This window comes from Carlito syrichta, unplaced genomic scaffold (assembly GCF_000164805.1).
Source record: "Carlito syrichta isolate Samal-C Ts95f unplaced genomic scaffold, Tarsius_syrichta-2.0.1 Scaffold309812, whole genome shotgun sequence".
Lineage (NCBI taxonomy): Eukaryota > Metazoa > Chordata > Mammalia > Primates > Tarsiidae > Carlito > Carlito syrichta.
Genome location: NW_007253908.1, coordinates 397,221 through 420,976, shown reverse-complemented (window position 1 = coordinate 420,976; position 23,756 = coordinate 397,221). Strand labels below are relative to the sequence as shown.

Sequence of the window (23,756 nt, the reverse complement as noted above, 5' to 3'; positions counted from 1 at the left end):
TGGATTACGATTTGCTGATTACCCCACTGTGGACCAAGAATCCTCTATCGATTATTGCTATACTGTTGACCCAACTTATGACTTTGTCACAAAGTCCCATGGGAGATGCAACTAGAATCTCGCGCCTAAGGGTCTGGTGGTCATGATCTGCTTGTCAACTGACAACTGCACATGCCAGGGCACTGATCAGATGTCCTTCATTCTAGGTATACAGGACATTGTCCAGTGTTTCTCCTGTGGGGGATGTTTGGAGAAGTGGAAGGAAGGCGATGACCCATTAGAAGATCACACCAAGTTTTTTCCCAAGTGGGTGGAATGAATGTTTAGTGTCTGTGACTTTGGATGCACTTTGACAACTGTTTTCCTCATTTCTTCCCTCGTGTTCTCTTTAGATGAAGGCTTTGCCCACCCTCTGACTCGCACCACGAGGAATGTGCCTTTATGCCTTTTTCCCCTTTGCTCCCGTGACATACTTCTTGTCTAGCCTTCCTCTTGTTACGGTTATATCACACTTTTGTTAGAGCCATCTTTTTTTTTTTTCCAAATGCTATGCAGAGCTGAAGCTTACGGTAAGTTTTGATTTATTTTCCCTTCCTATACATCTTTTTATTTTTCTAGGAAGAAATAATCATCTTGTTAGTAAATTTGCTTATTTTTCACTCTTTAAAAAATAAAATGTGCACATGAGCCACTTGAAAGTGCACAATTTTGCAGCCTCACAATGCTGTGCAGCCACTCTTTCTCTCTAGTTCCAAAGGATTTTCAAGAGAAAATTGCATCCATTAAGCAGTCACTCCTTATCTCTCCACCCCAATCCATGCCCCACCCCTGGGAGACACCAACCTAATTTGTGTCTATGGATTTACCTATTCTAGATATTTCACATACACGGAAACATGCAACATGACCTTATGCATTTGAATTCTTTCACTTGGCATACTGTTTTGAGGTTTATCATGTTATAACTTGTATAAGTACTTCATTCCTTTTTGTGGCCACATAATATTCCATATGGTTATACTGCATTTTATTTATCCTTTTATCTGTTCATGGACATTTGGTTTGTTTCTGCCTTTTGGTTATTATGAACAGTGCTGACAGGAATATTTGTGTACAGGTATCTATTGCAGTGCGTACCTTTATTCAACTCTTTGGAGATATTTACCTAATAGTAGAATTGCTAGGTTATATAGTCATTCCATGTTTAACTTTTTTGTTTTCTTTTTTTTGAGTTGGAGTCTCACTCGGTTGCCCAGACTGGAGTACAGTGGCCGCTCCCGGCCACCGCAGCCTCGACCTGCTGGGCTCCGGCGATCCTTCCGCCTCAGCCTTCCAAGTAGCTGGAACTACAGGTGCGCGCTACCACGCCCGGCTAATTTTTGATTTATTGTAGAGATGAGGTCTTGCCAAGTTGCCCAGGCGGGTCTTGAACCCGCGGGCTCAGGCAATCCACTCACCTCGGCCTCCCAAAGCACGGGATTACAGGCTGAGCCACCTAGTCCGGCTATATTTAACTTTTTTAGGAACTGTCAAACTATGTTCCACAATGTTTGTACAATGTTAAGTTCTGTTTTGTTTTTGTTTTTGTTTTTAATATTTAGCCATCTGGGATGTGGGGGGATTGAAAATTACCTGTTGGGGCTGGGTGTGGTGGCTCATGCCTGTAATCCCAGCACTTTGGGAGGCCAAGGTGGGAGGACTGCTTGCACCCAGGAGTTTGAGATCAGCCTTGGCAACATAGTGAGACCTCATCTCTTAAAAAAAATAGCTAGGTATATTGGTGCATGCGCATCGTCCCAGCTACTTGGGAGGTTGAGGCAGGAGGATCACTTGAGCCCAGGAGTTTGAGATTGTGGTGAGCTGTGAATGTGCCACTGCACTCCTGCCTGAGTGATAGACACCCAACTCAAAAAAAAAAAGTTTCCTATCAGGTATGATGTTCACTATCTGGTGAATGGGCCACATGAAGTCCAACCCCACCAGTATGCAATTTGTCCATGTAACAAACATTCACTTTGTTGTTTAGTGAATCTTGTTGTTGTTGTTTAGTGACTAAAATAGCATTTATTAACTCAGCTTCTCAGGGTCAGAAATATAGGAGTGGCTTAACTGGGTCCTCTGGCTCAAACCATCTTTGAATGCTGTCAGCAGGGGGCCAGCCAGAACTGCAGTTATCTTGGACTTGCTTGGGGAAGGGTCTGTCTCCAGGCACACTCGTGGGGCTGCTGATGGGATTCCTCACAGACAGCTGGATTGAGGGACTCAGTTCATTTTTTTTTTTTTTTTTGAGTTGGAGTCTCACTCTGTCACCCAGACTGGAGTGCAGTGGCCGCTCCCGGCCACCGCAGCCTCGACCTGCTGGGCGCCGGCGATCCCTCCGCTTCAGCCTTCCAAGTCGCTGGAACTACAGGCGCACACTACCACCCCCAGCTAATTTTTTATTTTATTGTAGAGATGAGGTCTCACCAAGTTGCCCAGGCGGGTCTCAAACCCGTGGGCTCAGGCAATCCACTCACCTCAGCCTCCCAAAGTGTTGAGATTACAGGCTGAGCCACCGAGCCCGGCTGGGATTCAGTTCTTAAACTGGATGTTGCCATGTGGGCCTTTCCAGAGAGCAGATTACCACGGGACATAATCAGAAAAAACAAGCGAGAAGAGTCAGAGAGAGAGTTGTACTCCCTGAGTCTAATAAAATAAAATAAAATAAAACAAAACACATATAGCCATCTGCTAATATTTTATGTACATAGCACCAGTTCATCTTCAAATTGTCCCCAATGTTTAAGTCTCCTCTCAAGTCATTCAGACCTACCAAATATCTCATCATTTTCATCTTCTTGAAGAAGTCTGTCCTGAACTGTGACCTGCTCTAATATGAACTGCTTGTCCTAGAGTCACCGTGGGATCCCGAGCTCTTTCTTCACCATCATTCTGGAGATTCCTGTTATTTCGCTCCTGCATTGTATTTCCTGTTTCCTGGATCTAATGTCATCCTCTTCTCGGTTCACTCACTCACTTGGATGGAACACTTTGCCAGAGTTTCCTGGGAAAGATTGCATAAGAGATACATGTTTTTAGTTTGCACATAATGCATATGTGTGCATGTGTGTGTGTATTACATATATATATATCTTTTTTTCCCTCCTACTCACGCTTATTTAGTAGTTTAGCTGGTATAGAATTATAGGTTGGAAGTCATTTTAGTTCTAAGTTGTAGAGCCATTGCTACATTTCTACTTCTTTTTTTTCTAACTTTGGCAATTGAGTGATGGTGAAGAATCTACTAGCTTCTAATGTTACTGGTGAGAAGCTCCATGCTAGTCAGCTTCTCAGTCCTTAAACTGAATGCTAGTTTTTTCCTGCTCTGAAACTTCAGAATTTTCTATTTTGGCTCTAAAAATTGTATGAAGAAATATTTCTTTAATATTTATTTTCTAAGAATCTTAAACTTACAAATAATTTTTTACCCATCAAACTCTTCAGAAATGTTCAATTGTAAAAAGAGATTTGCTGTTTTCACTATGTAAGTAGTTAGAGTTTTTTTCAGAATAAAATATTAACATATTCAGATTTTTTTTTTTTAAATCAGAGTCTCACCGTCACCCAGGCTGGAGTGCAGTGGCACACTTGTGGCCACCACAGCCTTGACCTGCTGGGTTCAGGCCATCCTTCCACTTCAGCCTTCCAAGCAGCTGGAACTACAGGCATGAGCCACTATGCCTGGATAGTTTTTTTATTTTTTATTGTAGAGTCGAGATCTCGCCAAGTTGCCCAGGTTGGTCTTTAACCCCTGGGCTCAGGCAATCCTCTTGCCTCCGCCTCCCTAAGTGCTGGGATTACAGGCATGAGTTTCCGCACCCAGTCAACATATCCAGATTTTTAAATGAATGCTCTCTCCTTGTTTGTATAGTGGTGAGTATGAACACATTTTTTTTTTTTTTGAGTTGGAGTTTCACTCTGTCACCCAGACTGGAGTGCAGTGGCTGCTCCCGGCCACCACAGCCTTGACCTGCTGGGCTCCGGAATCCTTCTGCCTCAGCCTTCCAAGTAGCCAGAATTACAGGTATGCGCTACCACACCCAGCTGATTTTTTGATTTGTTGTAGAGATGAGGTCTCACTGCCCAGGCGGGTCTCCAACCCGCGGGTTCAGGCAATCCACTCACCTCGGCCTCCCAAAGGCGCGGGATTACAGGCTGAGCCACCGAGCCCGGCTAAATTTTTTTTTAAATAGAAGAAAATTAATGCTTTTATATCATTTTATTGCTTTGAAGTGTTTTGACAGCGGTAGTTAATTTTTTCCATTCTTATTTGGATTTAGTATGTAGCAAATTGATGGGAACAGTGGGATGTTCTTAATTCTTGGAAGAATAAGCTAAGATATAGTCTAGTTTTATTCAGAACTTGTTCTGGAATCTATCAACTCTCTCTATGTGTGGCTTTTTACTCTCACTTTGGTCTCAAACTCCTGAGCTCAGGCAATCCTCTCACCTCAGCCTCCCAAAGTGCTGGAATTACGGGCATGGGCCCCTGTACTTGGCATAATATTGCTTTAATTTCTGTAAATTTTGAAGACTTTAATTTTTGTCTATTGAATTACTAATCATGTTAAGCATACTATCTTATTTGCCCATAAATTTTTCTTGTTCTTCTTCTTCAGGAGTATGTCTTGGTTTTTTGCTTGTTTTGTTTTTTTGTCCTTTGATTTTTCATCTTTTGGAGAACATATGAAATATCCCTCCTTATCCCTGATAAACTTTCATATTAAGTCTTTATCTGATGTTAATATAGCTTTCCTATCATTTTATTTTTAATATATCTGCAACTTTATATTCAAAATGAATTCTTGTAGGCAACACAGATGAGTCTTGTTTTTTTTTATATTTTAAGGATGTGGGGTACAGAGTCTTGCTTTTTTAAGAGGCTGACAATATCTGCTTTCTAGTTGGAATATCGAGGACATTTACATTTATGCAATTATAAACATGGTTGGATTTAAACCTAGTTTGTTATTTGCTTTCTATTTATTCCATATCCTCTTTGTTTCTTTCTTTTTCTTTTCCTAATTTCTTGGGGTTTGCATTTTTTTCCAGTACTCCTTTTTATCTCTATGGTTGGCTTATTAACTATTCATTCTTATTTTGTCTTTTTACTACGTGCTCCAGCGTTTGCAATATGTATGTTTAACATGTCATAGTCATCTTCAAAAAATATAGCACTTGACTTAAAATGTAGGAATCATATGACAGTATACTTCCTTTTCTCCCCCCATCTCTTGTGCTATTGTTTTCTTTTTGAGTTGGAGTCTCACTCTGTCACCCAGACTGGAGTGCAGTGGCCACTCCTGGCTACCGCAGCCTCCACCTGCTGGGCACCGGCGATCCTTCCGCCTCCGCCTTCCGAGTAGACGGAATTACAGGCGTGCGCTACCATGCCCAGCTAATTTTTTTTTTTTTTAAATTTATTGTAGAGATGAGGTCTCACCTGCCCAGGCGGGTCTCGAACCCGCGGGCTCAGGCAATCCACTCACCTCAGCCTCCCAAAGGCACGGGATTACAGGCTGAGCCACCGAGCCCAGCGTGCCATTGTTTTCAAACCTTTTGTTTCCGTGTACATTATAAATCTTACAGTGTAGTGTTATATTTTTGCTTTAAATAGTCAATTATTGGCCGGGCTCAGTGGTTCAGCCTGTAACGTAATCCCAGCACTTTGGAGGCAAGTCTAGTGGATTGCCTGAGTCCGTGGGTTCGAACCAGCCCCGGCACCTTGGAAAGACCTTGTCTCCACAATAAGTCAGAAATTAGCCAGGCATGGTGGCGTGTACCTGTAGTTCCAGCTACTTGGAAGGCTGAGGTGGAAGGATCACCTGAGCCCAGCAGGTTGACGCTGGGGTGGCCGTGAGTGTGCCACTGCACTCCAACCTGGGCGACGGAGTGAGACTCCAACTCTAAATGGATGGATAGATAGATAGATATTTTTTAAGATTTTTTTTTTAATTTTATTTTTTTAGTTGGAGTCTCACTCTCTCGCCCAGGCTGTGTGCAGTGGTGAGGTCCATAGCTCACTGCAGCCTTGACCTCCTGGGCTCAAGTAATCCGCCATCTCAGACTCTTGAGTGAACTACAGGTGGGCACCACCACACCCAGCTAAATTTTTGTTTTGTTTTTTTTTTGAGTTGGAGTCTCACTCTGTCACCCAGACTGGAGTACAGTGGCCGCTCCCAGCCACCGCAGCCTCCACCTGCTGGGCTCCGGCGATCCTTCTGCCCCAGCCTTCCAAGGAGCTGGAATTATAGGCGTGCGCTACCACGCCTGGCTGATTTTTTGATTTATTGTAGAGATGAGGGTTCGCCAAGTTGCTCAGGTGGGTCTTGAACCCGCGAGCTCAGGCAATCCACTCACCTCAGCCTCCCAAAGGCGCGGGATTACAGGCTGAGCCACCGAGCCTGGCTTGCCTTTTTTTATTTTAAGTTGGAGTCTCAATCTGTTGCTCAGGCTGGAGTGCAGTGGCACACTCACAGCCACCGCAGTTTCGATCTGCTGGACTCAGGTGATCTCTCTGCCTCAGTCTTCCAAGTAGCTGGAACTACCGGCATGCACCAACATGCCCGGCAAATCTTTGATTTATTGTAGAGCCAAGATCTCACCAATTTGCCCAGGCTGGTCTCAAACCCCTGGACTCAGGCAATCCTCTTGCCTCGGCATCCCAATGTGCTGGGATTACAGGCTGAGCCACCGACCCCGGCCTGAAGATTTTTAATAATATAGAAAAAGTACAAAGTAATACAAAGAGTTCCTATGTATTACCATACCTAGTTTACCCCAATGCTCACCTCTTACACTATCATGATACATTTCTCAAAATTAAGAATTGTTACATTGGTACACTGCATTTTGTTTTCTTTTAGAATCAGTAGGTTTAAGTGCATGTTTGGTATATGGACATATTGTGCAATGATGGGGAGGGGGTCTCAGGTGGTCCATTGCCCAGGTAGGAAACATTGTACTCGACAGGAAACTTGTGAACCTTTACCCCTTTGCCCACCTCTCCCCTTACTGATGTTCCCAGTGTCTTTTATGCCCATCTTTATGCATAGCTAGCTCCCACCTGTAAGTGAGAACAGGTTTGGTTTTCTCTTTCTGATTCAGTTCACTTAGGATGATGACCTCAAGCTTCCACCATGTTGCTGCAGAACACATGATTTCATTCTTTTTTATGGCTTCATAGTATTCCATGGCGTATATATACCACATTTTATTTATTCAGCTAATCGTTGGTGGGCACAGGTTGGTTCCATGATTTTGCTATTGTAAATACTGCTGCGAGGAACCTATGAGGACAGGTATCTTTCTTTTCTTCCTTTTTTTTTTGAGTCGAAGTCTCACTCTGTCGCCCAGGATGGAGGGCAGTGGCACGCTCAACACGGCCACTGCAGCCTTGACCTGCCGGACTCCGGCGATCCTTCCGCCTCAGCCTTCCAAGTAGCTGGAACTACAGGTGCGCACCATCACACCGGGTTAATTTTTCTTGATTTATTGTAGAGATGAGGTCTTGCCCAGTTGCCCAGGCTGGTCTCGAACTCGTGGACTCAGGCAATCCTCTCACCTTGGCCTCCCAAAGTGCTGGGATTATAGGTGTGAGCCACCATGCCCAGCCTTTGGTATCTTTCTTATATAATGATTTCTTTTCCTTCGGGTAGATCCCTGGTAGCAGGATGAAATGGTTTTTCAATTTTCAGTTCTTTGAGAAATCTCTATGCTGCTGTTCACAGAGGCCGAACTACTTTCCAGTTCCACCAACAGTGAGTGAGTGCTCCTTGTCTTCACAATCAAGCCAACATCTGTTATTCTTTGGCTTTTTATTTCCTTTTTTTGTTGTTGTTGTTGTTCTTTGACTTTTTAATAATTTAGCCATTCTAACTGGTGTAAGGTGATATCTCGTTGTGGTTTTAATTTGCATTTCTCTGGTGATTAGTGATGTTGAGCGTTTTTCATGTTTATTGGCTGCTTATATGTCTTCCTTTGAGAACTGTCTTCATGTCCTTTGCCCACTTTTTGATGGGATTGTTTGGCTTTTTCATGTTGAGTTGTCTTTGAGTTCCTTGTAGAGTCTGGCTATTAGTCCTTTGTCTGAGGCATAATTTGCAAACCTTTTTTTCCCATTCCATAGAGTTTCTGTTCACTCTGTTGATTATTTCTTTTGCCAAGCAGAAGCTTTTTAGTTAAGTTGCATTTGTCTATTTTTGGTTTTGTCACAATTGGTTTTGGAGTCTTCGTCATAAATTCTTCACCTATGCTGACATCCAGAAGAGTGTTTCCTAGGTTTTCTTCTAGGACTTTTATAGTCTCAGGTCTTACATTTAATTCTTAGATTCATCTTGAGTTAATTTTTGTGTGTGGCGAGAGGTAGGGATTCATGGTACACTAGTGTTAACTAAACGCCAGACTTTATTTGGATTTTACTAGTTTTTCCACTAATGTGCTTTTGAGTTGGAGTCTCACTCTGTTGCCCAGGCTGTTCCAGAATCCGTAGAGTTTTCTTCTCTATTTTTGATTCTTTAAGTTCATTTTAGTCTTTTCCATGGATGAGTGGTAAATATGCGCTCATTCTACCAACTTCCCCGGCCATCTTTTCTATCACTTTATAAACCATTTACATTTATTTTGCAGAGACTATCACAATCCACATGTCTTGCCTGATGATGACCCTGACAGAATCACTGGAAATTATAGTTTTATACTTAATGCTTATCGCTAAAATTTCTGTGTTTTTAGAAACCTAATGCAAATACTTAATTGCGTACAACTCTTTTTGTAACTTTTAACTTTTATGCTTAGCTGTCAGTTTCTCCAAAATATGAAGTCCTTTGCAGAAGCGATGCCAGACCTTCAGAGCCATAGCAAACTCTGTGAATTACCGGTAATGATGAACACCACCACTTTGTTTCAGCAGTATGTGCTCGTGTGATTGAAAACTGTTTTGAACAGGGATTTCTCATCATAAATAAGTCAATAAATAAATTCTGCAAAAATCAACTAAGCACCTATATCATGTTCTAGGTGCAGATGGGGATCCCATACTAAGCCAGTATAACACAGTCAATCTTCTGCTTTCGGGCTCAGACTCTTAGAGCTGACTAGCATTCAGGCTAAATGGATCCTATCTATGGTCTTCATTTGGAGGGCCGTAAGGCCAGACTTACTCCTTGGCCTTCTCCAGGCCTGGGATGACGTTCTTTAATAAAAGCAAATGCCCCACAAAAATCATAAACCTAGATAACAGGTTGACCCCTTCAAGCTGAGTAATCCAACATGGTTCTCTGGGATATAAGCCCCTACCAATTTAATGCACACGCATACAACATTATTTTGAGGCCAGATGCTAAGGATGTTATGTGGGTCATCCCACAGCAAGAACCCAAAGCAACTTGCTTTCTCACTTCATTCACCTTTCATATTTGTGAATTAATAAGTGACACTGAAGAAAAGAGTTTGGGAATATATAACCAGCGCATTTTTTAAAGGATGACACATAGCCCTTCCATATCCCAGATGTGTAATATTAAAAGTGTAGTTAACTAACTCCAGAGGTTGCCCCTAATGTCACCCAGGCTGGAGGGCAGTGGTACGTTCCTGGCCACCGCAACCTCAACCTGCTGGGCTCAGGTGATCCTTCTGCCTCAGCCTTCTAAGTAGCTGGAACTACAGGAACGCACCACCACGCCCAGCTCACTTTTAAAAAATTATTGTAGAGATGAGGTCTCACCAAGTTGCCCAGGCTGGTCTCGAACCCACGGGCTCAGGCAATCCACTCGTCTCGGCCTCCCAAAGTGCTGGGATTACAGGCTGGGCCACCGAGCCCAGCCCTGAATGATTTTTGAAGGGTCCTTCTTGCCCTAGACACCGTAATTCTGATCACCTGAAGAGTACTCACCCATGAATTGTGTCGTCTATGAATCACTTGGGATCACATACTCTTGCGGATGTTTGCAGATTATTTATTGTTTCACATTTGGAGCACTTCTCCCCTCACTCAGCATAAGTATTGGAGGGTGGGCTGTGTTTAGAAGATGCTGGGTCCCCAATTTCAGCATGATGTCTCACCCTTTTATGCATATTTTGACTTAACAAAGGATTTTATTTTTCAAAGGAAATCACAAGTGAAAGCAATCTTGAAGATTCAGTAGCAATGAGTTCTACAGTGCCAGGTAAGAACTTTAGCACCAGGTATCGAATGCATGTGTAAATACATTTGTATGCAGGGGATTTGAAAAGAAAGAGTGTTTATGATTGTCCAAAGAGTTCCCACAGACGAGCACCATCGCAAGGGAAATCATAGGATTCCATCTCCAGCGTGTGTGCAGGAACAAAATGATAGTAGCCAGCATGGCTCAACTACACACAAACAGTGTTTCAAGGCCCCATTCAGCAAGCTCCTTTCCTGAGATTTTAAAATGGGAAATTATAAGGCCAGGCACCGTGGCTCACGTCTGGAATCCCAGCACTTTGGGAGGTCGAGGCAGGAGGATTGCTTGAACCCAGGCGTTCCAGACCAGCCTAGGCAACATGGTGAGACCTCCCCTCTGCAAAAAAATTAGCTGGGCGTGGTGGTGTGTGCCTCTAGTCCCAGCCCCTCGGGAGGCTGAGACAGAAGGATCACCTGAGCTCGGGAGGTCGAGGGCTGCAGGGAGCCATGGTCCTGCTACTGCCCTCCAGCCTGGACGACAGAGTGAGACCCTGACTCGGAGACAAATTAAAATGGGGAATTATGGGATTCTGTGGCGCTTCTCAGGAGCACACATGGTTTCTAGGTCTCCGTGGCAAGTAGGGCCCTTTGGCACATGCTCCCCACATGCTCACTTGGTGGCAAAAGCCATGAGAGGATCCCCATGTGGGAATCGTAGATGGCGTGGGAGGTCCGAAAACCTCACAGCAGGTAGGCAGAATCACATAGCGAAGCGAGCATGGAGTGAGGACCGAGAGAGATGTGACTGTGAATGCCACTGGGCCCTTTCTTCTCTTTGCAGAGATGGCCCAGAGCGAAGCCCAGTGGTTTCCAGAGGCCAAGAGCCTGAGTGAGCGACTGAGAGCAGCCTACACCAGCAGCCGCTTCTGCCACATGTCTCTGCTCGAGATCTCTTCGGATAGACCCACAGCCCACTTGCTGGGCTGTGATCTGTCCATGGCTTCCAAGAACATCGGCCACCCTGGGCAAGAGCCCCTGGTGTTGCCTGAAGTCCTTGCCAACTTGAACTCTGTCATGTGTGTGGAGGGCGAAGCTGGCAGCGGAAAGACAGTCTTCCTGAAGAAAATCGCCTTTTTATGGGCCTCGGGATGCTGTCCCTTGTTAAACAGGTTCCAGCTGGTCTTCTACCTCTCTCTCAGTTCCACCAGCCCGGACCAGGGACTGGCCAGCCTCATTTGTGACCAACTCCTAGAGAAAGAGGGATGTGTCACTGAAACCTGCATGAGGAATATCCTCCAGGAGTTGAAGAATCAGGTGTTGTTCCTTGTAGATGACTACAAAGAAATGTGTTTAGTTCCCCAAGTCATAGGAAAACTGATTCAAAAAAACTTCTCATCGCGGACCTGCTTGTTGATTGCTGTTCGAACAAACAGGACCAGGGACATCCGCCGATACCTCAATACAGTCCTAGAGATCCAAGCATTTCCTTTCTACAATACTGTCTACATATTACGAAAGCTCTTTTCAGATAATGTAACCCGTCTGCGCAAGCTTATGGTTCACTTTGGAAAGAACGAACACTTGCAAGGAATTCAGAAAACGCCCCTCTTTGTGGCGGCAGTCTGTGCTCACTGGTGTCAGTGTCCGTTCGACCTGTCCTTTGATGATGTGGCCGTTTTCCGATTGTACATTCAGTGCCTTTTCTTAAGGCACCAAACGACAGCAGAACTGCTCAGAGCAACCGTGTCCTCCTGTGGGGCGCTGGCCTTGAAAGGGCTTTTCTCGTCTTGCTTTGAGTTCAGTGGTGATGACCTCACAAACGCAGGGGTTGACGAGGATGAAGAACTAACCACGTACCTGATGAGCAAATTCACAGCCCAGAGACTGAGACCAGTCTACCGGTTCTTAAATCCTGCATTCCAAGAATTTCTTGCTGGGATGAGGCTGATTGAACTCCTGGATTCAGATGGGCAGGAAGACCAAGATTTGGGACTGTCTTATTTGAGACGAATCAGCTCATCCATAGTGGCTATGAGCACCTATGGTGATTTTTTAAATTATGTCTCCCGCTACCCTTCGGCAAAGTCAGGGCCCCAGATTGTATCTCATTTGCTTCGTTTGGCGGAGAAGAAAGAGCCGTTGGAGAGTATGTCTGAGAAGGTTGACCCCTCAAAGAACCATCTGGGAAGTTCCCTGAACACGGAAGCAATTCGAGTATTGTGGGAAATGGCTCCACAAGCTTGCTTTTCGATGGTTTCAGAAGAAATCCTGGCTCTGGCCCTGAAAATTGCTTACCGAAGCAACAGCACCCCTGCATGCTCTCCGTTTATTTTGCACTTCCTTCAAGGGAGAACACTGTCTTTGATGACACTTAAGTCCCAGTACTTTTTTGACCACCCAGAAAGCCTGCTCCTGCTGAAAAGCATCAAAGTCTTGATAAGAGGAAATAAAGTACCACACATGCAACGTTTATCAGAGGTAGCAGGTTGGGACATATCACCGGCGCCCACCGTGGATCAGGATTATGCTTCTGCCTTTGTGGCTATGAATGAATGGGAGCAAAATTTAGCCGAAAAAGAGGCTATGCATCAGAGGTTTTACAACATTGAACGCCGGGCACCACCGGACATCAGTACTGGCTACTGGAGACTCTCTCCAAAGCCTCACAAGCTTCCCTGCCTGGAAGTGCATGTGTCTCATGTGAACGGTGTCGACCAGGAGATGCTCAGGGTTCTCACGGAAGTTTTCCCAGCTTCACAGCACATCGAACTCCATTTATTCTCCAGCGGAGGCTTTCTTGAAAGCATTCGTCCGGCTCTGGAGTTGTGTAAGGCCTCTGTCACCAAGTGCTCCATACACACATTTGAAGAACTCAGTGTCTCAGAGCACGAATTGCTTGTCACCCTGTCTTCCTTGGAATCTCTTGAAATCTCAGGGAGACTTCAGTCACAAGGTATACCTGCATACACACACACACACACACACACACACACACACACACACACACACACAAGGTTGATGCATACGTTTGTAGCGTTTGTTTTTGGCATGGCAAGCCTGTGCTGTTGGGAGTTTGTCATTTGGTGTGAGTGTTGTGCTTTTGCATTTTGACAACTTGAAGAAAGTTAGGGCTATTTGTGGGCTAAGGAAGTTGGAGTGTCAAGTGGAGAAAACGAACACTTCCGACATATCCTTCTGTTTGAGTGTGACAGAGGAGTCAAGGCAGCGGAGACGGCTGGAAACATGTGTGCAGGGCCCCGGGGAGAATGCCACTGGGGAAAGCATGGCAAGAAAACAGTCTTGTCGTTTCGAAGAGGGCCACTTTGACCTGCCTGATCCCCCGTGTTCAGGAAGACCTTTGGGCTTTGATGAAGACTGTCTAAATGCTTTATTTTATTTTTAATTTTTTTACTTTAATTTTTATTATAAAGATGTGGGGTACATTTCAGGGGTAGGTATAGAAACATTGATCATGCAGGTGCCCTTGTTGACTGTTTAAATGCCTTAAGCCATGATGCTCCACCTCAGTCACCCCGAGAATGAGCAAATGGGAGGGACTGTGACCTGTCAGCCACTGTGCGACATTCGCGGAAAATGCTACGAACGTATGCATCAGCCCCGTAGATGGTTTTATATAAATTTTTTTTTTTTTGAGTCTGGGTCTCCCTCTGTTGCCCAGACTGGAGTGCAGTGGTACAATCATAGCTCACTGCAGCCTTGACTTCCTGGGTTCAGATGATCCCCAGCCTCTTGAGTAGCTGGGACTTCAAGGGTGTGCCGCCATGCACAGCTAGTTTCTTTATTTTTTGTAGAGATGAGGTCTCGCTATGTTGCCCAGGCTGGTCTTGAACCCATGGGCTCAGGCAATCCTCTTGCCTCCGCCTCCCAAAGTGCTGGGATTATAGGTGTGAGTCACTGTGCCCAGGTTCATTTCGATGAAATCTATTTGTTTTTTCTTTTTTGCTAGGTTTTTTATTTCATACCTAAGAATCCATTTCCAAATCTAGAGTCATAAAGATTTACCCCTTTTATATTATTTTAGTTCTTATATTCATGTTGTTGACCCATTTTGAGTAGATTTTTTATGTCATGGGAGATAAGAGTTCAACTTGGTTATTATTATTATTATTATTTTTTGAGTTGGAGTCTCACTCCGTCACCCAGACTGGAGTGCAGTGGCTGCTCCCGGCCACCGCTGGCTCGATCTGCTGGGCTCCGGCCATCCTTCCGCCTCAGCCTTCCAAGTAGCTGGAACTACAGGTGCACGCTACCACGCCCGGCTGATTTTTTGATTTATTGTAGAGATGAGGTCTCGCCTGCCCAGGCGGGTCTCGAGCCCGCGGTCTCAGGCAATCCACTCACCTCAGCCTCCCAAAGTGCTGGGATTACAGACTGAGCCACCAAGCCCGGCTAACTTCATTATTTTTCAAGTGCAAATACAGTTGTTCCCACACCATTTGTTGAAGAGATCACTTATTTATTTCTGTGAGTCCAGAGAGTAGCACAGAACTTTCCATGTATACATACTCAGTTAAAAGCTGCAAATAGCAATATCTTCAAATATGCACTTTCTAAAGAATGTTTTATGGTATGTGGAAGGTTTTCATTTGAAAATGTGGAAATTGGCCAGGCGAAGAGTCTCACACCTGTAATCCCAGCACTTCCAGAGGCTGAGGTGGGAGGACTGCTCGAGCCCAGGAGTTTAAGATCAGCCTGGGGCCGGGCATGGTGGCTCACGCCTGTGATCCTAGCACTTTGGGAGGTGGAAGTGAGGGATTGCCTGAGCCCATGGGTTCGAGACCAGCCCGGGTAACTTGGTGAGCCTGATCTCTACGATAAAATTTTAAAAATTAGCTGGGCATGATGGTGCGTGCCTGTAGTTCAAGCTGCTTGGAAGGCTGGAGTGGAAGGATCACCTGAGCCCAGCAGGTCGAGGCTGCAGTGACCCTGATCATGCCACTGCACTCCAGCCTGGGTAACAGAGTGAAACTCTGACTCAAAAACAAACAAACAAACAAACAAACAACGACTAGCCTAGGCCACATATGTGTCCAACAATTAAATTCGCAAACTCATCCTGGAAAAAGTGCTATACACCTCGTTGCTGAATACCACTATGGTCATCTTTGAAGGACTCCCCTTGAGAAGCTATGTACCGATGCCAGCACCTGGCCTACTCATCAAAGCAATATTGGAACTCTTTGTCTGGAACGGCCATCAGCGCTGTCCTTGTATGACCCTTGATGTCCTGAATGTCCTCAAATGGCTTCCTTTCACTCTTTCCTTTATCTTCAGGTAAAGAAAAAAGTCATTGGGGCCAGATCAGGTGAGTAGGGAGGGTGTCTCAATACAGTTATTTTACAGTGCTGCCAATGTGAGTGCACAGTGGCAAATTCGCCAACTTAATTGACAGTCCTCCATATATAGTGACAGCAGTTTGGCCATTCCAGAAAAAGAGTTACCATATTGCTTGGACGGGTGGACTAGGTGCTGGCGTCAGTGCATAGCTCCTCAAGGAGAGTACTTTGAAGGTGATTGTAGTGATATTTAGCAATGGGTTACGTAGCACCTTTTCTAGGATGGCTCGTGAACCTAATTGTTGGACTTCGTAGTGAGACTTTGTCTTTAAAAAAAAAAAATTAGCTGGGTCTGGTGACATTCACCTGTAGTCCCAGCTACCTGGGAGGCTGAAATGGAAGGATTGCCTGAGTTCAGGAGGTTGAGGCTGCGGTGAGCTGCGAGCTTGAGGCTGCAGTGTGCCCCGGTGTGCTCCAGCCTAGGCAACAGAGTAACACCCTGACTCAAGAAAAAAAAAAAAAAAAAAGGTAGAAATACTTGCATGCATTAAAGTAACAGTTTTAGACTTTTCATTTGGAACCCTTTAGATTATTAATGTGCAACTATACTGCTTTACAGAACAACTCTTTCCTAATTTGGATAAGTTCCTGTGCCTGAGAGAACTGTCTGTGACTTTGTATGACCAAGTAAATGATTATTTAGTCCTTCCTGAAGGATTTCCAAACTTCCACCATATGGAGAAATTATTAATCAATATTAAATCCAAGTATGATTCTTCCAAATTAGGTAAGAACACCACTTTGATTTACTTGTATTTGTATCCATTGGAAAAACGACTTGGCCGATAATTTATTTATTTGCTTGTTTGTTTATTTATTTTTCAATTATTTATTTATGTATTACAAAAATTTTTTTTAAGCAGGATTTATTGAGAGGGCAGAAAAGCTCCCACAGTGGGAGGGGACGTGAGGGGGTTGGCCTTCAATAAATTATTTAAGAGTTAAAGTTCCAAACTAGCCACAATGGCTCTTAAGAGATGAGATCTCTCACTTTGAGAGGTGGAGGTGGGAGGACTGCCTGAGCTCATGGGTTTGAGACCGGCCCGAACAACAAGGCGAGACCTCATATCTACAATAAAAATTTAAAAATTACCTGGGTGTGGTGGCGCATGCCTGTGGTTCAGCTACTTGGAAGGCTGAGGCAGAAGGATGGCCTGAGCCCAGCAGGTGGAGGCAGCAGTGGTCGTGAGCGTGCCATTGCACTCCAGCCTGGGCAACAGAGTGAGACTCCAACTCAAAAAAAAAAAAGAGATGAGATCTCACTGTGTTGTCCAAGCTGATCTCAAACCCCCGGGCACAAGCAATCCTCCTGCCTTGGCATCCCAGAATGCTGAGATTACAGGCGTGAGCCATCATGCTTGGCCAGAATAGCACTCTTTCTCCTTAAGAAAACAGAGAGCTATCTGATGTTTGACCCCTTACCACATGCTAGGAATTGTCCTAAGCACGTCACAAAAATTAACTTATTTAATCTTCACACCCAGCCTATGAGATAAGGTACTATTACTACTGGGAAAATGGAGGTAGAAAGAGGTTAAGTCATTTGCTCAAGTCATCCAGCTAAGGAAATGTAGATCTGTGACTCAGACACAGGAATTTTGCTCCCCTCATCTGAGCTCTTCACCCTTGTTATACTGACTCTCCAAAATAATTTGGAGAGTTGCCTTTTTTTGTTTTTGTTTAGTTTCTCTTACATTGCAATTTACAGACCTGCCAGCTAAGTAGAAAGAAATGCGCTGATAGGTAGCCCTTGGAAACTACTCATGTTCCTCACCAGCTTATCCTTGTGGTTGATGGGATCTTGTGCAGCCATCTTCCTTAAATACAGCATTCAGCAAAATGACTCAGGCTCCATCGATTCCTTAGTTTAGTAAACACGGAACACTAAAGACTGAAGAAATGTAAAACTCTACCCCACATCTTTAAAATTACAAATAAATTAAAAGGCAGAGAGAGATTTGAAACAGACAGAAGACAGGACACAGAAGAAGAGAAGGAAGCAATGTGACACAGAGACAACGGTTAAAGAAATATAGTCACAAATCAAGGAACGCCAGCACCTACCAGAAGCCGGAAGAGGCAAAAAGGGCATTTTTTTCATAGAGCTTTTAGAGGGAGTGCAACCCTGCCAACAACTTGATTTCAGACTCTGGCCTCCAAAACTGTGTGAGAATAAATTTATTTTGTTTTTAAGTTAAAAAGAAACAGTAAAGTAAAACTCGAAGAAATTGACAGGCAGAGTCGCACACAAAATATTTGCTGACACCGAAGCTGGCGGCGGTAATATTTGTCAGCAATTTTTGCATCGAATTTAGATTTTGCTTCAGAGCTGTCATTCCTTTTCTGTTTCTTTGCATAGGATTCTTACTGTGCAAGTGTCATGTACAAACTTAGAGATATTAGGGTATTAAAGTTCCGGGTGACTTTATTAAATCAATATCCACATTTTATAGATGAGAGAACCAGTCCCCAGGGGGTCAATGATTTGCCCAAGTTCCTGTTGCTTGCTGGTCAGTTGCCGAATCTGAACCTAAGCCCAGAGTGGCCTGATTCTTAGATCATTACATGGTGGTGCCGTGTTTTAATTCAGTGTTACTGAAACAGAATAATAAATTACATGGCTGATTCTGATAGCAAATGGCAGTATTTTCTAACTTCTGAAAATCCTTGATATTTTACAGTCAAATTGATTCAGAATTCTCCAAACCTTCATACCTTCCATCTGGAATGTAATTTCCTTTCGGATTTTAAGTCTCTCATGACTGTACTAGCTTCCTGCAAAAAACTCAAAGAACTTAATTTTTCTGGACATTGCTTTGACGCCAACCCATTCGGTAAGAGTTATAATCTTAAAATTGTGGTTTAAGATGCTTCTGTAGACAGTCACATCAAGCCTCATTTAAAAAATGCAATTGATGTCAAAGAACAAAACAGTGGCTACCGATATCTGATCTCAAATGAATTTCTCAATTCATAAAGTGTATTTGTTTCCAGAATTTTAAATATTTCCAGTTATCAGAATTATTTTCTGAGCAAAGTTTGGTTTTATCTACTTAGTCATAAATTCAATCTGAATTTTTGTATTAGTTTCTATCACTTTATAAATACTCTTTATTTTAAAGCTGTTACTCTTTACTGTAAAAGATGCAGTGACATGACTGCATTTTCATTTTCCCTTTCATAGTTGCCGTTTTGCCAAATTTCATTTCTCTGAAGGTCTTAAATCTTGAATACCAATACATTCCTGGTGAGGAAACAGCTGAAAAATTTGGTATGTTTACGAAACGGTGCTTCTTACTTTTTCTTTATTCTCTTCCCGCCTTCTTCTTCTGTTCTGAATCACCCACAATAAAGCAAGATGTTCCTTGGCTTCCCTTTCTCGCTGGGCGGGAGGCACAGTGGCCCTCCATTTCTGCCCCCCAAACGCCAGAACGATTGTCTTCAGCGCTCATTATACTTGATCTCATGCAAAGCAATATCCTCAGAGTGGCTCCTTCCGGTAGGTAGTTGTTCCTGAGTGCGGACTGATTGGAACAGAACTCTCTGAAACAATACCTGCACCCCCAGCCCCAACCCCAGAATGCGGGGCCGTGGGTACACCTAGTTACAGAAACCATCAACAAGACGGGGGGGGGGGGGGTGGCGGGTTACCAGAGGCGGTGGAGCATGGTGTCTTTCCAGAAGAAACTTCATCACACTGTAAAACAGACCAGCTGGTCTTTGAGTGATCTGAGCTGTGCTTGCCTACAAGAAACGCGTCTATGTCTGAACTCTGCTAGCTGCTCTGCTTCAGCGGGTGGTTAAGTCCAGTGAGTACAGAGACTCAACTTCCTCACTATTGGAGAAGACATTTACACGTATTGACAGGGGAGACTTGAAAGAACTTTGAGCTGGGATCGGTGGCTCAGCCTGTCGTCCGGTGCCTTTGGGAAGCGCGCCTTTGGGAAGCTGAGGTGAGTGGATTGCCTGAGCCCACAGGTTCGAGACCCGCCTGGGCAACTTGGTGAGACCTCATCTCTACAATAAATCAAAAATTAGCCGGGCGTGGTAGCTCGCGCCTGTAGTTTCAGCTCCTTGGAAGGCTGAGGCGGAAGGATCGCCGGAGCCCAGCAAGTCGAGGCTGCGGTGGCCGGGAGCGGCCACTGCACTCGGGTCTGGGCGACAGAGTGAGACTCCAACTCAGAAAAAAAAAAAAAGAGAAAGAACTTTGAGGTGTTGGATCAGAATTGGAAATATTGGACCATGCCACTGTACTCTAGTCTGGGTGACAGAACTGGAAAAGCAAAAAAAAGAAGGCTGGGCGTGGTGGCTCACGTCTGTAATCGCAGCACTTTGGGAGGCGGAGACGAAAGAATTGCCTGAACCCAGGGGATCAAGACCAGCCTGGGCAACTTGGGGAGACCTTGTTTCTACAATAAATCAAAAAATTAGCTGGGCATGGTGGCGGGCACCTTGTAGCTGCAGCTACTTGGAAAGCTGAGGCGGGAGGATCTCCTGAGCCCAGCAGGCCGAGGCTGGGGTGACCGTGAGATGCCACTGCACTCCGGCCTGGACGACAGAGTGAGACTCCAACTCAAAAAAATCAAATCAAATCAAATAAATAAAATAAAAGAGGAAATGGATTTTTTTTGTTTGTGTGTTTGTTTTGAGTCGGAGTCACACTCTGTCGCCCAGGCTGGAGCGCAGTGGCACACTCAGGGCCTCCGCGGCCTGGAGCTGCCGGGCTCAGGAGATCCTCCCGCCTCAGCCTTCCAAGTAGCCAGAACTAGAGGCGTGCGCCACCACGCCCGATTAATTTTTTGATTTCTTGTAGAGATGAGGTCTCGGCAAGTTGCCCAGGCGGGTCTCGCACCCCTGAGCTCAGGCAAGTCTCTCGCCTCCACTTCCCCGAGGGCTGGGATTACAGGCGTGAACCACTGTGCCCAGCCTGGAAATGGAGTTTCACAGGCCGCCTGGACTCAGTGCGGGAGAGATTGGTCGGAGGGCAGATGAGCACCGAGGTGTGTGCGGACCCTGCTCATGCCCGCGGAGAGGAGGAGGAAAGTGGCCTTCATGCCACACAGGCCTTCCTGGACTGTGCGGGATTTTGGGGGCCGTGGATGATTGTTGTGTGGGAACAAAAACAACACAGAGAGAATAGCGTTCTGGTCTTTTCTGACAGCCCACATTCTAGGTTCCCTTCATAACCTGGAAGAACTGAGCCTGCCTTCAGGGGACGGAATCCGCCGCGTGGCCAAACTGATCATCCAGCAGTGTCACCAGCTTCCGTGTCTCCGAGTCCTCTTGTTCATCAGGACTTTGACTGATGACAGCGTGATGGAAATTGGTGAGCTCAAGCGTTGCCGCTTGCACGGAAGCCGGTGCTATTAGTCAAGCTCTCTGCTACAAACTGTCTTTGAAGAACAGGTGTCCCTCTGGCTGGGTGCGGTGACCCATGTCTGTAGTCCTAGCACTTCGGGAGGCCAAGGTGGGAGGATCGCTTGAGGGCAGGAGTTCAAAACTAGCCTGGGCAACATAACAAGACATCATTTCTACATGATTTTTAAAAAGACATAAAAAAAAAAAAGTGCCCCTCCGAAAATGTTCAACATTCTTCCTCATTTTTCCTATCATAATGTTCCCTCTAGTGTCCTGTGGGTTTAGGTTCATTCTGGTCAGATTTGGAAGCACAAAAAAGTCCCCACTTGAGGTTACACCAGCACCCAGATCTTGCGTTCTTGACACCTGTGTTTCAGAGAGCTGGCCACACATCCTCCAAATTACTCCTTTTTAAAATGGAAGGTTAATATACATACTGACAAGTACAAAAATCCTAAGTGTATGGCTCAGTGAATTTTCAAGTGAACATACCGGAACATTTTGTTACGCAGACCTGGGTAACAATGGCCCAGATTAAAATATCGACCATGGCCTGGCTCGGTGGCTCAGCCTGTAATCCCGCGCCTTTGGGAGGCTGAGGTGAGTGAATGGCCTGAGCCCGCGGGCTCGAGACCATTCAAGTTGGCGATACTTAATCTACAATAAATCAAAAAATCAGCCAGGCGTGGTAGTGCGCCTGTAGTTCCAGCTCCTTGGAAGGCTGAGGCAGAAGGATCGCTGGAGCCCAGCAGGTCGAGGCTGCCCGGCCACTGCACTCCAGTCTGGGTGACAGGGTGAGACTCCAACTCAAAAAAAAAAAAAAAAAAAAAAATCGACCACGACCGCAGGGCGTGGTGGTTTGCAACCATAGCCCAGCTTCTTGGGAGAAGGGGTGGGAAGACGGCTTGAGCCCCAGAGGTCGAGGCTGCAGTACTATGATCACGCCCCTGCACTCTAGCCTGGGTAACAGAGTGAGACTCTGCCTCTAAAAAAATTTAAAAATAACTATTTTTAAAAGTTATTTATTTTAAAGTTTTTTCTATTCTCCATTTTTTCATTTATTTCTGCTCTTATGTCTATTAACTGGTATAATGACAATTATTATTTTTGGAGTTGGAGTCTCACTCTGCTGTCCAGGCTGGAGTGCAGTGGTGTGATCATAGCTCACTGTAGCCGTGACCCCCCAGGCTCAAGCAATCCTCCCGCCTTAGCCTCCTAAGTAGCTAGGACTAAGTAGCACCATCACAACCAGCTAAATTTTTTTTTTTTTTTGGAGAGATGGGGTCTCCCTATGTTGCCCAGGCTAACTCATCAGCTCTTTGGGGCTTTTCAGGAGATGCTTTTAACATTTTATCTTGCGCCAAGTACAGTGGCACATGCCTGTACTCCCACTTACTCGGGAGGCTGAGGCAGGAGGATCACTTGTGCCCAGAAGTTCAAGACCAGACCAGGAAACACAGCAAGACCCAGTCTCAAAAAAGAAATTACACTGGGCATTCCTACTTTCCTTTTTTTTTCTAATTTCTAATTTTAAGGATGTGGGGTACAATTCAGGGTTAGGAACCCAAGGGTTCATGAGGCAGGGACCCTTGCTGATGAGGTGTGCCCCTCCTTCCCCAGGCAGACTCCACCGACTGCCAAGCCCTTTCTTATAGCATTACAATTGTTCAGGGTCCGCTTCCGAGCGAGAACATGTGGTCCTCTGCCCTTTGTTTCCGTGATAGACCCCTCGGTATCACAGACTCTCAGTCCATTCAAGGGGCTGCGGAGCTCACGATGTGGCCCTTTATGGCTCCGCGTGTCCTAGTTTCAGTGGCAACGGTGGTGTTCGGTTCGGATAACCTAGTCTACCATGATTTCACCAGAAGTCCTTACGATTCTCTTTCGATGGATGTTTTTCGTAGCCAAGGCAGCAGCCCGTGGAGACTTCCAGAAACTTGAGAAATTAAATCTTTCGCTCAATCACGAGGTTACAGAGGAAGGATACAGAAATTTCTTTCAAATACTGGACAACCTGCCAAACCTGCAGGAGTTGAGTATCTCCAGGCTTTTCACCGAATGTACCAAAGCTCAGGCCGTGACAGTCAAGGCTTTGAGTCAGTGTGTGTTGCGACTGCCCAGCCTCACCTGCCTCAGCATGTTAGGTTGGCTCCTCGATGCAGACGATATTGGACTGCTTGAGGCCACGAAAGAAAGACATCCTCAGTCTAAGCACTTACTGATTCTCTGGAAATGGATACTGCCGTTCTCTCCAATCATACAGAAATAAAAGATTCGGTGAAAAACTGCGGAATCAAGAAATTTTTGATCAGCAACCGTAAAATCGCAATTATCCCCAAACATTGTATTAAATATGGCATGCCAAATAATATTCAGGTTGGGCGGGGTGGCTCACACCCGTGATCCTAGCACTTTGGGAGGCGGAGGTGAGAGGATTGCCTGAGTCCAGGGGTCTGATGCCAGGCTGGGCAACCTGGTGAGACCTTGTCTCTGCAGTAAATCAGGAAGTCAGCCGGGCATGGGGCACACACCTGCAGTTCCAGCTACTTGGGAGGCTGAGGCTGAAGGCTCGCCTGAGCCCAGCAGGCGGAGGCTGCGGTGGCTGCGAGCGTGCCACTGCACTCGGCCCGAGCGCCAAGAGAGGCTGCGGCTCAAGGCAGCAAAGCACAACAAAGGCACTCTCAACATCGCCGGATGCGTTAAGGGGGCCTGCACAAGTTAGTTGGCTTGATGGCGTAATCGTCGGCCGCTTCCGAGTGCACACGCGCCCCAGACGCCCGCTGTGCGGCCCGAGCCTGCGTGGCTCCGGTGGCCGATCAGACTCCGAAAGCGGGAAGCGGTCATCTCCGGCAGGAGCT

At 45.4% G+C, this 23,756-nt stretch overlaps 1 protein-coding gene across 1 annotated transcript in view; it reads left to right on the top strand.

The window, feature by feature from the left end:
• The window catches only part of NAIP (NLR family apoptosis inhibitory protein), a 37,339-nt gene extending 14,156 nt beyond the window's left edge, over positions 1 to 23,183 (top strand). The window contains exons 6-14 of the mRNA XM_008067886.1: positions 207 to 306; positions 8,836 to 8,917; positions 10,148 to 10,205; positions 11,025 to 13,136; positions 16,100 to 16,267; positions 18,222 to 18,374; positions 18,725 to 18,811; positions 20,702 to 20,866; positions 22,803 to 23,183. Of these exons, the coding sequence (XP_008066077.1) occupies positions 207 to 306; positions 8,836 to 8,917; positions 10,148 to 10,205; positions 11,025 to 13,136; positions 16,100 to 16,267; positions 18,222 to 18,374; positions 18,725 to 18,811; positions 20,702 to 20,866; positions 22,803 to 23,167 (3,290 nt within the window). The 3' untranslated portion in view covers positions 23,168 to 23,183. The remainder of the gene's footprint in view (positions 1 to 206; positions 307 to 8,835; positions 8,918 to 10,147; positions 10,206 to 11,024; positions 13,137 to 16,099; positions 16,268 to 18,221; positions 18,375 to 18,724; positions 18,812 to 20,701; positions 20,867 to 22,802) is intronic.
• The last annotated feature ends 573 nt before the right edge of the window (positions 23,184 to 23,756 follow it).